This window comes from Podospora pseudopauciseta, chromosome 6 (genome assembly GCF_035222475.1).
Source record: "Podospora pseudopauciseta strain CBS 411.78 chromosome 6, whole genome shotgun sequence".
Classification (NCBI taxonomy): domain Eukaryota; kingdom Fungi; phylum Ascomycota; class Sordariomycetes; order Sordariales; family Podosporaceae; genus Podospora; species Podospora pseudopauciseta.
In genome coordinates this window covers 55,196-72,013 of record NC_085895.1, presented here as the reverse complement: position 1 = coordinate 72,013, position 16,818 = coordinate 55,196, and the positions used below count along the sequence as shown (strand labels likewise).

Below are 16,818 nucleotides of genomic sequence, written 5' to 3'. Positions count from 1 at the left end.
AATACCTATATAGTATATACTCTATAAAGGAAATATAATATAGCTTTATCCTAAATATCTAGAGTATCGGAGAGTACCTTAGTTCTAATATATTATATACGGATATATAGAGTACTACTAAAGTAAATTACTATATAGCTATTAGCTAGTACGTAAAGTAAGTAAGGAAAGTAAGCTACAGCTAATTAAAAGGACTATAGTCCGGTAAGAAAAAACTTAATAAAAGGACCTAAACGACTATATTTTATAAAAAGTTTAGAACTTAGTTAAACTAAAGGATAGCCTTTAAGTAATATAGATCGTACTAAAGTATACGAGATACTACGTTAAATACGTAAACAGTTAAAATATAGATAATAGTATACGCTTATAGGAGGAAATAGTACTAAGATAATGCCTAAGCCTAAACTACGCTATATATTTACGAGAGAAGGTTAAGCGATATTATTAAACTAAAATACTTAAGACTAAATAGAAGAACCGCTATCGAACGTAGATACGAAAAAATACTAAAGACGGAAGATAGGAGGAAGCTAGGCGGGTATAGTTAAAAGATTTTATATTATTAGTTAACCCAAAGTAAAAGGACGCTCTTAAACAATATAACCGTTTAAGAAACGACTTACGGCCCTTCGCGGGGGCCGTTAACCTCTAATAGACTACGAACGGTATTTTCGAAAGTATTAACGTAAAACGAAAGTATAGGATAACGACCCGGCGCTCGAGGTCGCTACTATATAAGAAAAAAGTAAGAAAAATAAATGCCTTTAGGTTACTATACGATAGAGAGATCTCTAGGTAGTAATATTAGTAAACGGTAGTATAAAAACGAACCTAATTTCGCTATAGTTCGTACATTAGGCCTATATACTATAAAAGAAGAAAAAAAAATAGATCGTTATATAAGGACTATTTCTTACGTAAAAGGTCTATAGGGAGATATTACCCCTAAATATTATAGTCGAAAGAAAAATAATATTAATTATATTCGATATTATAAATATAGGACCCTCGAAGAATATAATCCTAAAGTAATTATAATATAAAGATTATAACCTAAATATCGATTAGAAGGATAGTAGCTATTTACGACTAAAAGAACTTTAAAAATATCTAACTAACGATAAAAGATTAGAAGTACGTACGGAGTAAAGTATAAGACAAATACCCTCTATAGTACTACCGTAAAGAGTATAGGAAATAATAGTATATTCTATCGATATAAGCGGTAAGATCGAAAAAATAAAGTTAACGACGTTAGTAGAAATATCGGAGGTTAATAAATACGCCTACTATAATAATATAGAGAAGGGCAAAAAAAAGGTAATACCGGTAAAATATTAAAGATACTTAACCTTTATAGCTAAGTATTTAAAGGGGCTTTTAAAGTAAGGACTATAGAACTATAAAATTAAATTAAAAGAAGAAGCTAAACTACGGCTATTTAAAGTCTATTATACTAACGATAAGTAAAGTAAAAAGCTACGGAAATATTTAAACGAAAATCTAAAAAAAAAGTATATTAGAAAGTCCATATCGCTAATAGGATATTCCGTATTCTTTATACCGAAAAAGGACAATAGCTTATAACTATATATAGATTACTACTAGCTAAATAACGAGACGGTAAAAAACAGTTACCCGCTACCGTTAATATCTAAATTACGGAGTTAATTAATAAGGGCGCGATACTTTATATACTTAAATATATCTATTAGGTACGCCTATATACGGATTAAAAAAAAAAATAAATAAAAAATAGCGTTTTATATACCTTATAGTTATTTCGAGTATCTCGTAATACTATTTAAGCTAACTAATATACCCGCGACGTTCTAATCTCTTATTAATTATATAATACGAAAGTACCTCGATAAAATAATAATATACTATCTTAACGACGTTCTTATTTATTTACATACTCTAGAGAAATATAAGTAATATATACGAAAGATACTCGACGCGCTATATAAAACCGGACTCTTAATTAATAAAAAAAAAAGTAAGTTCTATATATAGAAAACAATATACCTAAAATATTTAATATTACTAAGTAAAGTACGTATAGAACCGAGGAAAATTATAATAATTAAGGACTAACTTACGCCGCAATTATAAATATATATTAAGGAATTCTTAAAGTTTATAAATTTTTATTAAATATTTATCCGGAGCTATATAGGTATTACGAAGTTACTTAACTACTTAACTAAGAAGGACGTAGAATTCTAATAAAGGCAGGAAAAGGAATAGGCCTTCCGGAAACTAAAAGAAGCTATTTTAAAGGACTTAATATTTAAATTACTAAACCCTAATCGACTATTTAAAGTCGAGGTAAATATATTAAACTATACGATCGGTAAATAACTAAAGTAGTAAAACGATAACGGTAAACTATACCCGGTAACCTTCTTTTTAAAAAAGCTCGAGGGAGCACGTTAAAACTACTTAATCCACGATAAAAAGCTACTCGCTATTATCGAAGCGTTCGAGGAGTAAAGGCTATACCTTAACGGTATTAAATATAAAGTATAGGTCTATATAGATTATAAGAACTTACGGTACTTTACTATTATAAAGGTTTTTAACGTACGGTAAATATAATAATTAAAGTTTTTTTTAGAATTTAATTTCTAAATTAATTATAAAAAGGGCTCGGAGAATACTAAGGTAAACGTATTTAGCTAGCGAGCCGATTACTATAAAGATATATTTAAGGAGTTACCATTACTATTTAAAGAGGCGCCGGATAGTACTCTTAAGTATTTACTATAGCCGTAAATAAAGTATTACGTAATATATCGTAAGAAAGTTACTTCTAATAAATATTAAAGGAAATTAAGTAACGATATTATAAAATAATATTAATAAGAAAAGCTAAAGCTATAAGGTATTTAAAAAAATAGTTAGGGAAGACTATAGTATAAAAATCGAGCGTACGTAAGGCTAGGTAATAGGATAGTATTAGTAATAGAGATTTATATATCGAAGCTCGAAGGATATATAGGTATCGTTAAGACTATAGAAAAGATTAAGTAATACTTTAACTGGCTAGGGATTAAAGATAACGTTAAAGAAACTATTTAATTATACTATACGTGCGAGAGAACGAGGGTTACGAAGTATAAGCCCTATAGATTTCTAAAGCTACTATTAGTAATAAAACGGCTATAAAGTTTAGTTACGATAGACTTTATTATTAAATTATTAAAGTCTAAAAATACGGTAACCGGTATTAAATATAATAATATATTAACGGTAATCGATAAGCTTACTAAATAAATATATTTCTTACTTTATAAAGAAACTTAGTCGGTAAAACAATTAACGGATATAGTATTATAGTATATTATAGTAATATATATATAGTTAAAGAAATTTATTACGGACCGCGATATTAAGTTTATATCGAAGTTTTAAAGAGCGTTAATAACGAGGCTAAGGGTAATAAGTAAAGCGTCTTCGGCCTACTACTTTTAAACGGACGGTTAAATAAAACGGCTTAATTAAATCGTAAAATAATATTTACGGAATTATATTAATTTCGAATAAAATAATTAAGTTAAACTATTACTTACGGTATAACTAGTATATAATATATTACTAACCGAAACGATTAAAGCTATACCGTTCTTTACGAATTTCGGCTATAAAGTAAACCTATAATAAGGACTTACGGTTAAAGTACTTAAGGCTAGGGTTAAAGTAAATAAAATATATATATTTTATAGTAAGTTTAAGTAAAAACTAGAGTTTATAAAGAAAAGGATATAAAAATATTATAATATTAAAAAGCTCGAAGGACCTCGCTTTAAAAGGGAAAATATAGTATTCCTTTCTATACGTAATTTACGTATTAAAAAACCTAATAAGAAACTGGACTATAGGAAAGTAAGACTATTTAAAGTTAAAAGAAAAATATCGGAAATAATATTTAAATTAAAGCTATTTAGTATAATACGTTTATAGTTATATACCTTTTATATTTTATTTTTAGAACCCGTACTATACGTAAAAAAAGCTAATATATAGGTAGTAGTAGAGGACGAAGAAAAGGAATACGATATAAAAGAAATACTAAATTTATAGTTTAATAAAGGCTAATTAAAGTATTTAGTTAGTTAATTAAGATATTTAGCTATAGATAATTCGTGGGAACTATAGATATACCTTAATTACTTAAATAAATAAAAAGAATTCTACTAATAATATTCGGACCGACTAAAATCTAAATAAATAAAAAAGACTTAGCCCCGGCCTATAGCTAAATATTATAAGACGGAGCTAAAACTTCGATAAGAATCGAACCTATACCTTTAACGTAGTAATTAACGTACTATATACTATATTACGAGGTTAAAAGGTATAAAGGGGACTAAATATAAATAATATTACGTACCTTAAGTACTTTAGGAAGTAAAAGGCGTACTATTAGCGGTATTTAACGCGGTTAGGAAGGAAGGACCGGTAGTATTAAGATCTAGGGGAAGGTCCGGAGGCTAGTTAAGGCCTAGGGAGGGATTTAGGAAAGAAAAGTCGGAAGGAAGAGCGGTAGTAGAAGAAGGAGTAGCGGAGGTATCTGCTACCGGCGGGCTATACGGGGTGGTAGGCCGCGCGGAAGCCTCTCTTTTTTCCTCCTTAAGGAGCCGAAATTTACGACGAAAAGCAGTAAAGGCTCGAACCTCGAGGGTACGCGATTATACCTCGAGATAAAAAAGCTTATTTAAGGTAGCTTACTTTTCGGTATCTAAACGTTCTTTCTCCCTAATTAAAGGGCGGACTACGGAGCCGGTTAAAGAGGGAAAAAGAGGGCCGAAAAGAGGACTTACGATCTACGCTATAAATATCGTAGTAGGAGCGGCTAGAGTTAATATATAGAAGGCACCGATCGTATTAAGGAGAAACTATATATTAGAGGTTATTCTCTTTATAATACGTATACTCGGATATTACGAAGCTAAATTTCGTAAGGAACTATATTTAATTACGGCGACGGTCGGTATTTATATAAGTCGATTTCCTTATACGATTAAATATAATAATTAAAATAGGGGAAAAGGGACGTACTATAGAAATATAAAAAGGGAAGCGGGGATGTAAATACTATTTTAGGGATACGGTCGTCGGGATATCGATCTAGAAGGAGAAGTATTATATTATAGTTAAACTAATAGCGGGCTACGCTATATATAGGACGCGGGACGCTTAGTTAATTATTAAGGAAGTTAAGGGATAGTTAATTAGGTATAGATAGAAGTATTACGGTACTAAAGCTTATAAATAGTCTATAAAATATAAAGTACTAAAGGTAATTAGAAGTATAGCACGACGAGTATATTATAGGATATAATGTGTTAAAAGTAATCGAGGCCGTAGTAGGGCGAGTACCTTAGAGTTTCAAGGTCTATATATATAAAGGAACTGGCTAGCGTAGATAGATAGTTCCGCAGTATGTAATTTAAGTTATATTTACGGTATTTAATATTTATATCGAGATATTTTATTGTGTATTATTTAGCTGTACCGAATTAGGATTATTTAGAAGTGCCTTTAACCGATATCCTTTTTAGAGGTTCTAGATAGAGGTTTATTATAATTACCTTTTTAATATTATTTATTTAGTAAGTCTTTATATAAAACCTTTATTTTTAATAACTTCCGTAATAACTTTTATAATAATCTATATTATTTAATCCCGTAAAGTTTATATTTAAAGATTTCCTTCTTCGTACTCCGCCTTTAACCTTTTTAATACTTCCTTTACTTTCTAGAATTCTATATCTTTCTATCTAGCGTATTAATTAAAGTCTTTTTCGGAGTTTACCGTTTCGCTTTATTAATACCCGATAGCTATTACCTTTATAACCTTCGGTCCCTTTAATATAGTAATTAATATAATTTCTTTTTTTTATCCGAGCCGTTTAAGTGCCCTATAGTCCTTTTTAAAGTATTTTACTTTATCGTAATTAAAATACTTAAAGTTATTTCTACTCTAGCCTCGGCCTTACGGCCTTTATTACTATATAGTATCGACGTTTATCGGTCCTAAATATATAGTACCGGAATAACTAATATTAGGGTATCTCTACTTACGCCTATCGTTAAAGCGATTACTATTAAAGTATCTCCTATAGCTATTACCGTAGTTACCTTTATTATTACTTTCTTTCTTCTCTATATAATACTCGAACTACCAATCGTCGATTTATATAGCTATAGTAATATATTTATTAATAATATTAAGCTTAATCTCTTTATATAACTTATTCTTTACTTTATCTTTAAAGCCGTAGTAAAAGAACTATATTAACCCTTTATCGTTAATAGCGTTACGTAGGCTATCGATCTTAAATTAAATTATATAATTAATTACCGAACGCGTTTAGCGTAAATTTAAAAGTTTACCTTACGCGCGCTTTACTTTATTATACTCCCTAAATCCCTTTTTAAGCTTAGCTTTAAAGGTATAATAACTTTTAAAGTATTTTACAGTAATTTTCTTTTAGTTTTCCGACTTTTATTTATAATAATCGTTAAAGATAGGCTCGAACTATATAAAAGCCCTATCTTTAAACTTAATAATTATAAAAATTACTTTCGACTTTTCGTTAGTAAATTAATTTAGATATTAATAAAAATAAATTTTAAATTAAATTAAAAACCCTTTAAGCTTTGCTTTTTCTCTTTTATAGCGCTTTAATACCGGAAGCTTAATAATCGACTTAAACGTAGCCGAGATAACAAAAATCTACTTCCGGGTTTATTAAGCTTCGTTTTTAAGCTTTTTAAAACGCTTAATAACCTACTTTACGGTAGAGGGTATAGGTTTAGCGGAAGGTCCTTCGGTACCTAAGCTAAGCAGGACACCTCCTATTTAAACGTTTTTAGGTCCGGCTATAATAATAAAAAAACGCCTTTAATTTATTTATAATAGAGTTAAAGTAAGTATATAATATATAACGAACCTCTATTTAAAATCTTTAAAAGGAATATCGGTTAAAAGTATTTCTAAATAATCTTAGTTCGGTATAGTTAAATAGTATATAATAAAATATTTTAATATAAATATTAAATACTATAAATATAATTTAAATTATATATTACGGAACTATTTATCTATATTAGTTAGTTCCTTCGTATATATAATCCTTATACTAAGCCGTAATTAGTTTCCTAAGGCCATTAATCCCCTTTATTTAGTCTGCTTAGTCTGCTCGGTACCCTAATTACGCTAATTACTCCTATTTAGTTTACTTAGTGCCCTAACTACACTAATTACTCCTATTTAGTCTGCTTAATGCCCTAATTATATTAATTACTCTTGTTTTTTACTATAATTAGCTCCCCTATACGTTCTCCTAATTAGCCTCTATTCCCGTAGCCCTATAACCGTCCTGCACTAGGGTTATAACAGTAGGATAAAGAAAAGACTTTATAGGCTCGCAGACTATATAATAAGCACCTAATTAGCCTAATTAGAGGCCTTAAACTGCCTACACGCGTGTAAAATATAAAAATATAAAAATATAAAAGTTAATATCTTATTTAAAATAGAATGCCCGAAGCAAACCGCTTACATATTTAACCCCTAAACTCTTAAATCCTCCGAGAGCTCCACTTCCTTACTTAAACATTTAGGCCTATAGCCGCACACTAAACTAATACTAATAAAATAAATTATTAGCTCGAGTATTATTTAAATTATATAGTTTATATATATTAAATTTCTTACCCGGATTATTAACTATATAATATTAAATAATTCCTTTATTAAATCTATATTTATATTAAAATTATTTTATAATTTTTAAACGCGAAGTTAATAATTATTATATAATATTTTTATTAAAATGGAAGAAAGATATTAAGCTATATAGCGGATAAATCGTACTTATAAGCGAGGCTAGATTTAAGAGAAAGCGGCTAAAGTGTAGGTTCTAAACGGGATCTAAAGTCGTTAAATTGGCAGGTATAGCGGGCTTATACTCGTAAGGCGGGATAATAGGCGGGATCGAGGGCTTACTATTATTAAGCGGCTCAGTTTAAATAATAGCAATTAAATCGTAGGTTATTTAACGGTATCTAAAGCTAATTAATTGGCAGCTACGGAGGGCTTGCAGCGAGATCGAAACTTAAAAGTTATTTCGGCCGGAGAGAAATAAGTCGGTTAATGGAGGGTTTGCAGTGGAGTCGAAACTTAAAAGTCGTCTCAGCCGGGGAGAAAGAAGTCGGTTAATGGAAGGCTTATAGCGAGATTAAAACCTAATAATTATATAGAACGTTTGGACTTATAGAGCGGCTTAGTTTAAGAAAATAGGGTTCGGGTATTTAGCGAAAAACAATTAAAGCTATCGAGTTTTAGGTTAGTATATAATGTAACTACTAGGACTTATAAATGCGGCTATATATAAGACTATAGTAGATATCTAAGTTATATGATAAAATAGTAAGAAAACATATAAACTAACTATAATACCTGAAATATACCTTTAATAGGGTCTTTAAATAAATATATTTGTATAATAGTGGCTCGCTCGCAAGCCACACAATAAGCACCTAATCGGCCTAATTAGAGGGCCAGAATTACCTGCACGCGTGCAAGGCATAAAAATATAAAGAAATAAAAGTCGATAATCTCTTTAAAATAGAATGTCCGAAGCAAACCGCTTATATATATAATCCCTAAACCCCCGAATCCTCCGAGAGCCCCACTTTCTTACTTAAACCCTTAGGCTTGTGGCCGCACCCCAAACCATTATAGCAGCGATGTGGGCTGGAGTTTAAAATCCTATAATATTTACTCTAATTAGTAAGTTATAGTTTAAATAAGGTGTAAGGCTAGCATTTATAAAGCGACTTTATTTAAAAGCAGCTTATAGAGTTCTTTAAGAATCGACCTATTTATACTAACCTTAATAATAACTCGGTGGACTTAAATTTAATTAGGTTATATTCTAGCGCCTTCCTAAATAGCTTTAAACGCTTAAAACCCGCCCTTCGGTATAATACCTCTAGCAACGGTTAAATAAAGTTCTAGAAACTACCCCGTACGTCCCTAATTTCCGGTGTTATAAACAATTAGCCTTACTTAAATTACATAGGATACAGGTATAGAAAAAAGAAGTAGCAACGTAAAAGCTTTTAGCTTATTAGATAGACTTTAATATAGATAATACTAAAGTTAAACTTTTCCTCTTATAATATTGCTAGAATATAGGGAGCTACTTAAATCTAACGTATATTATAAGCAAGTAAGCTATATAAGCGAGCAAGCTACTTTTTACTACCCTACGATAATTATCTTTAATTATAATATACTAATATTAGAAACTAACTATAATTATATTAGAAATAGTTAAATTAAATGATTCTGCAGCCTCCTAGCAAATACGTGCATTATAGCCAGGCTTACCGCATATACTATAGCACTAAACCTTCGTACGAGCCCCCCTTATATTATTACTATCCGGCTACGTTTCTTATACCCCCTCCCTATCCACGGCCTTTTAATCTAGTAAATCCTATACTTTTTATATAGTAAGTAACCCTTTAAGCTTTACACGTGTTTTTTTAGCTTTCCGGCATTTACTTAGTACCTTATTAGCCTTACGGAGCGAAGAGACCGTTATATAAAAGAAAGCTACTTAGTATATTATAACCGTTATACCTTTAATAAACTAGTCTACCGTAGCTAATATTAAAGTCGGGGAGCTATTTTAATAGTTAATAGTATAAGTTTTAATAAGCGTTAACTATAAATTAATTTCTCTAGGGTTATATTGTATCTAGGAAACTTAAAGTTATATAGTACCGGGCCGTAAGTTTAAAGGTATTAGTATATAAAACTTTATATTTAGCTTAGAAAATACTTTCTTTAGATTATGCGGTATAAAGCTAATACCCGTAAAGCTACCCTATATATTATTTTCTATTATAAAGGCAAAGAAAGCCTCGCAGAAAGTATAGAGTAACTTAAGCTTATTTATATAGTTAATATATATATATATATTAAGTCCTCGATTTAGCGACCGTACGCCTGTTTTAGCAGCCCAAAGTAGCTAATATTAAGTAGCTGGAGGAGGTAAGAGAAATATAGAGGTATATAGAACGTAATAATATTATTTTACTAATAATGGCGCTTAAATTCGGTTAAATAATAGCTTCTATAGCTATCGAAGATTAATAATTAGTATTTGCCCTTTATATAAGACGCTATATAATAGTCGAAGTGCTTAATCTAATTTAAGTTTACCGGATTAATAGTCTAGCTATTCTCGGTAATTATAATACACTAAGTAAATAATAAATTATATTCGGTATACTAATTAATAAAGTAATACTATACGGTTAAAATAATAAAGAGAGGGATAGCTTAACCGAAGGTATTAATTTCCTAGATTACCGTCACTTATTCGCGGTTACTAAAGTAAATTAGTTTTGTATTACTAAAGCCGTCCGAAATCGTAATTACTATACCTGCGAAGATAATATTTATTATAAACCTAGTCTCGTCGAAATTATAAATATCGTTATCTATAATACCGTAATTAGCTTTAGTATTCCGTATAAGCGTAAACTATTTAATAATAACCTTTAGATCCTCGCACTTAGCCCTCTAGTAGTTATATCTACGCGTAAAACACGTACGAAGCTATAGCTAGGATTTAACGAAGTTATATACCTAAAGCTTGCTAATAGGGGGCGCGTCGCGTACGCGTAGTAGTTAGTTAGCAATATCTTCCACACCACGTAATTTTAGTAGAAAAGCTCGCGTATTTAGCTTAATAATATATTAAATAATAGCATCCTCTTCTAATTAAGTAAGCTTCTTCGAATTAGGCGTGGTGTCGCGTCGTGCAGGCTTACTAGCGCGTCGCCGCGAAAGAGTTATACGATCAATGTTATAGATCTTAGCAGCGGCCCGTACACTTAGATTTTCGTCATTTTGAAGAGCTTCAAGGGCTAAGTTTACCCTAGCTTCGTATAAGGTGGCAGGCATAGTTGGTTGTTGTGAGTGGTATATTGTAGGTGGACAGTCGCGTCGCGTCGAAAAAGTGGCTCACTCGCTTATATGGCTCACTCGCTTATATGGCTCACTCGCTTATATGGCTCACTCGCTTATAATGTACGTTACACACTTTGAAGCCTCAGTTTGCTCAACGTCTCTAGATTCACTCTACTTACTTGATAATTTTCAAAATGGTTTCCACCCCCTCTCCTCGTACTTCCAACGGGCTCACCGACGCTCGGCTGCTCGCTCGGCCGCTCACTCGACTGCTGTTGCGGCCCAGCAACGCTTCATGAGAACCTGGTTGTCGCCGCGTTCGAACGATCCCAGCACTGGCCTGGGAACGCCTGTTCCCGATGCTCTGGTTGGTTCGTCCAACTCTGGTGCCCCTGGTGCCCCTGGCACCCCTGGTACCTCTGGTACCTCTGGTTTGTTGCTCCCTGTTGATCCTCTCCCTCTTGCTGGACATGATGCGTTTAATCTGGGTGCAGTTCGTAGTATTGGCACCAGACCCCTTCCTGTGGCCCAAATAATTGATTCGGATGACGACGATAAGCCATTTGTTGGCTACAAACGACACCGCGACACTTCTGGACCGGCATCCCAGCCCAAACGCCAAACGAGAGACGTCGTCCTTGACAGCGAGGACGAAGATGATACCGGTTCCTCACCCCCTGCCCAGCCTGGTCTCTCCCTTGGGGCCATTTTCGACAATGACCGGAAGCTCTCCCTTAGCGTACCCGTTCCGGTTACCGGTTAACTAGACGACGACGACGACGACGACAACGACGAGTCTCTACGTGGTTCCAAGCGACGCCGGATCACATCCGGATCAAGATCCCAGCCCAAGAAGAGGAGACGAGTCGTCCCTGACAGTGACGACGAGGACAATGCTGTTGTCACGTAGGTCCCATCATCCTTTGGGTTTTCTTCCAAGTTCTAACCAAATGCCATCGTTAGTTCAACGACACATGCTCAATGCCACGACGACGATAAGGAAGATGACACGCTTCTTGAGCCCGATGAGTTGGATTTGTTCGACCCCGAGGGTATTGTCGAGACGAATCCCCCTGAGACTGACCGCGACGATGATGACGACAACGACGACCACAGCACCAACCAGTCTCCAGGTCGTAAGCTAAACTTCCTCAAGGATCAGCCTCCGCCTGAGCTTTTTGCTGCCTTCGACCAACCAGTTGAGGATGCGACTTTCTTCCGTGCCATCTTGAGCTCAGCCTACCACTTTGTCCAGGATGCGGCTGCGCAACGCTTGAGGGGGTTCAGTGCTGAAGGCGGTAACGAACAAAGATTACCAATGAGTCGGAATTGGATCATCCACTACGCCCACCGCGGCGTCAAGGCTGATGAAGTCTTCGATCGGTATTTCAAAATGATCCCGTCGGTGACTCAGTCCATTCTCGGTTGCCTTTTCAGGAAGCCCAACCCTACTCCATCTGATCTACGCACTCTCCTGGATGTACCCCAGGTGCCCATGAATCTTTCGGTGCCCGGTGTGTATATCAACGTCCCCACGTCAGCCCCTCGTAACTCCGTCAAGGGTCTCTATGTCGGTTCTTCGTGTGCAACAACCGGCCGGAATGGTGGAGGTCTTCAGTCTCGGGTGAAAGAACATCGCGTCCAAGCCAAAAAGATACTTGGGGTGTCGAGAAGGGTTACCAAGAGCACTCACTATCAGTTATTGCGAGAACAAGGTGTTTCCTCCAACTTCTGCGTTCTCGCAATCTCCGCTATGAGGGACAGGGTCGAGTTGGACGTCTTTTCACTCGAAGGCATCTTCCAGTGTCTCCTCGATGTTGTGTTGCTCCCCGATGCTGGGCTCCACAGCAACCGGTTTCACAGTCCCTCGGTCATGGACTTTTTAGCGACAATCCGTCAACATGTATCGGCCAGCATTGGATCAGAGCTGCCCAGCTTCCGACACCTCGGCTTGAACCGTGCTTGGGTTCAATACGGCGGTGTTCCTCGCGTTTCGTCTGGCAAGCTTCTGCATGAGGAATGGGTCAAGACCAACCCCGATATCTGTGGCGGCAAGTTTTGTGGTGTTCCGCGTCCGACTGACGGCCGAGAAAATGAGTGGCGTGGCATCATGGAAGCTGCATTGTGTCGGCGCTATCGGCAACGACAAACGGTCACCGTCGGGCACGACTTTTACAATATATACCCGAAGAAACAAAGAGCGATGGTTGGCCTCTCGGCTTTTGCATGGGGTCCAAAGGACCATGAGATTTTCCTCGCCACAGGCAACGCCAATGTCTGCCAGAACCCTTTCTGCGACGTCCCACGCGGAGATTTCAGGACCACCAGATTCAAGGGCTATTGCGAGCAGTCAAGATGTTCCTCCTGTGCACAGTATCTGGAGAAGCATGGAGTCGACAAGCCCGAGGGTTCATCACCACGACAACTCAAAAACCACCTCAATCCCAATGTTAAGGCCGAGAAACACCAGCTGCAGGCCGAGCAAGATGCCTATTTGGATGCGGGCAACGAGGACAAGTGCCAGAACGACAATTGCGGCTTCCCGGTCCCCCCTTGGATGGTGAGAGATGCGTCAATTCGGTTCGGACGAACCAGGCAGGTGTTGGCGGAGAATGATGTTCAATTTCATGGTCTCCGCGAAGAAACTCTCTGCCATCCTTGTCATTCGTACAAAACTAGGAACAAGGGGGAGGTGTCACCAATGGGCGCATTTCGAACTGCTGGTAGTGTGTGGCTCAAGGCAGGGGTCAAGATGGGAAAGAAAGATGTCTGTGTCGACTGTGGAGAGCCTCGTCCAGAGAATTGGGAAAAGGACCGTTCGTTGTTTATGCACTTTGGGAGATATGCAAAGTGTCGAAATTGTTCAAGGCGCCAAAAGTACAAGGAGAAGAAGGCGGCGAAGCGATAATGGGTTGCTGATGAGGCGGGAGGAGGATCTGATGTTGTCGCTGTGGTGTATTGTTTCCTGTCTTTTCATGCCACGGGGTGGTCATCGTCATCGTCGTTGTTGGTGCGTGTCTTTCCCGCCTCTCTCGTTTATGGGTTGATGGTCGTCGTCATTGTCCTTGGTGTGTGTCTATCCCGCCTCTCCCGCACCACTGGTGTGTGTTTGTTCTGGCCTCGCCTGTTTATGGGTTGAGTGCGTCATTGTCTTTGGTGCATGTTTTCTGCCCTCCTGCCCTCGTGGGTTGCTTGAGGATTTACCGGGGACGTTGGTTGGTGTTGATCTTCGCGGTCTTTGCGGGTCGATAGAGGATGCCTCCACTCCTCCGGGTTTGGTTGGATTCTTGGGGACGTTTGACCGGTGTTGTTCCTCCACTCCTCTGGGTTTGGTTGGGTTCTTGGGGACGTTAGTCGGTGTTGATCTCTCACCTTTATGGGTCGGTGAGCATCGATCACCTATGAGGGTGATTCGGGTCATCTGTGTGGGTGATCCAGCTCTATCATCTGTTTGGGTGGTTGAGCAGCTCTCACCTTTCATGGGTTGGTTGAGCGGGCGGCCAATGCTCTGGTACCTCGGTGCCATCACGTCCTCCTCTTTCGAGAGATCCCTTGGCCGGGACGGGCATCGAAATTGGACTCTGCAACCTCCACGTGGTGTTGCCTGGAAATCCAGTCTCGTGACTGAGAGCCAATGTAGAGACGTATTTGCTGTGGTGATTGCTGGGGTCGAACTGTTGGATATAATTGTTGATGGTTGGTTGTTGGCGGTTGATTACTTCAGCGGGGATTATAGGGGGGAGAGCGTGATGTCCAGGATTAGGACATGGCGGCAATCTAAATGCGGAGTCATTTCGACGATGACTTTGCTCGGAACTGTCTTTGTTGCGGGAAGAGTGTACAGCAGAGTCATTTCGATGGGCAAGATCTATCTTGACGACTACATCACTCTGTTTTCCATTGTAAGTCCAGGCGACCCCAAGATCCAGCAGGGGATAGAGAAACTCACGAGTACAGTGTCTATGCATTATCTACGTCGGCCTTGCTGGCGCCGCCATCTCCCATGGCGGCGGCAGACATTTGGACACGCTGAGCCAGGAGGACGTCAAAAAGGCCCTGTATTACACCGTTATTTCCTTCGTTCCTGGCGTGTCATCCTTCACGATCTCCAAGTTTGCCGTCGTCGTTTTGCTGCGCAAACTGCTGAACCCGGGGCGCGCCCACCGCATTGTCATGTGGATCGTCTCGATCATCTACGGCCTCCTCGCCTTCGGTATGCTCGTCATCAACTTCGCCCAGTGCACCCCGGCCCGCGCCCAGTGGCTGGAGGCTGATGGGAAATGCTGGGACCGGCAAATCACCGTCGACTATGCCATGGCGCTGGGAATCTATTCCGTTCTTTTCGACTTTTACCTCGCCATATATCCCACTGTCGTTCTGTTCCAACTGCAGCTCAACTGGAGGAAGAAGCTGGCTCTTTCCTCCTCGTTGGGTTTCGGATATTGCGCTGGTGTCATCACTTGTTACAAGTGCTACACGCTGAGTGGCCTCCTGGAGGTCAAAGACTTTACATACACGGTCGACGATGTGGTTCTTTGGACAAAGTAAGTGAAAGATCAGTGCAATTGGGGACGCAAAGAGGAGGATGGAGTGCTAACTTGGTACACAGCATTGAAGCCAACTGTGTCATCATCGGCGCCTGCATCCCCTGCCTTTACCCTCTGATCCGGAAGGTGTTTGGCAAGTCTGCTCTCGGAAGCTCCGCCCGGCCGACGGGCAACTCTAAGTCAGCCGGCCTCCGCGGAGGGAGCACCGGACCGAGCAACACTGTCATTACCATCGGGTCTTATGCAAAGAACAAGGGCCGCAAGCGTGGCAAGTCGGGGTCGCACATGGCCTCCAACCTCGACACCATCAACGACCTGGATGCCGACGGCAAGTACATCATCCTCGAGGAGCGGTCGTTCCACTACAGCACCACGGAGCTGACTGCACAGGACACCGTTGCAGCAAATTCCCAAGTGGCGCAAACGAAAGCAGCAAGGCAAGAAGGCTGGTAATCTGGACCAGGGCGTGGGGACCGAGGTGGTGGAGACGAGCGGGCAGACGGGATCGAGGGAGTGTCCAACTGATGTCTTTCATTAAAAGAGCATTCTGTTTATTTCTACCAGTGCCGAGTTGTTGTTATGATACCCAATGATACCACCAGTAAAGCGCAAGCAATCCACTTATATCCAAACAGTACAGAGCACAGAGTAATTTGATGTCGCTGGGAAAAAAGACGCGACGGGGAATTTGTCATGCTGCAGGTACCCCGGGTGGCGCACAGATCACTGACGTCGTTCACTCCCAGGTCCATCTCTCGAGAAACTTCCTTTTTTCTTCCCCAGCAATTCTTGCCCTAACAGACAACCATCCACGATAATCACACGACGACGGGAGGCAGACTCAGACAGCCAACCAACTGCAAAATCAACAAACGCGCAATCGGGCAGGCGACCTATCACAGGTGGGCCTCTCTCCGCACTGCAACGACGAGACAACGGCGGGGCCAAGCGCAGTGTTGATGCTTGGTAACTCCAAGCTCCCTCGACCTTCCCGATCAGAGCTTGCCTCCGGTCCGATTCCCCATATTCCCGCGCTACCGAACTGGGACCCTCGAACTGCTGTCCTACCACCTGCCGCATCCCGATACCACAAGACATGCATGCATCGCAACCGCCATTCACACCTACCACCTGCCGCAAACCCAGAGAAAACAGATGATCGCCATGTCGTGGCCAGCGCGGGGAAGGTCGGGTGCCATGGGAGCAGATAAAAGCTGGAGGTCTGCCCGTGTCACGCTGTGCCGTGTCTGGTGTTTGGCTGTCGGT

At 38.5% G+C, this 16,818-nt stretch overlaps 2 protein-coding genes across 2 annotated transcripts; both read left to right on the top strand.

The window, feature by feature from the left end:
* Nucleotides 1–12,323: 12,323 nt before the first annotated feature.
* On the top strand, nucleotides 12,324–13,913 carry QC763_611280 (uncharacterized protein; the record flags this gene model as incomplete). The annotated part of the gene is made up of 1 exon (XM_062914951.1): nucleotides 12,324–13,913. One exon carries the CDS (start codon nucleotides 12,324–12,326, stop codon nucleotides 13,911–13,913), a length of 1,590 nt encoding a protein of 529 aa, XP_062762372.1.
* An 841-nt stretch (nucleotides 13,914–14,754) lies between these two features.
* QC763_0087900 (uncharacterized protein) lies at nucleotides 14,755–16,005 on the top strand (the record flags this gene model as incomplete). Its single annotated transcript, XM_062906220.1, has 3 exons — nucleotides 14,755–14,907; nucleotides 14,963–15,549; nucleotides 15,615–16,005. The coding sequence occupies 3 exons, from the start codon at nucleotides 14,755–14,757 to the stop codon at nucleotides 16,003–16,005; spliced, it is 1,131 nt and encodes a 376-aa protein (XP_062762371.1).
* Nucleotides 16,006–16,818: the final 813 nt, after the last annotated feature.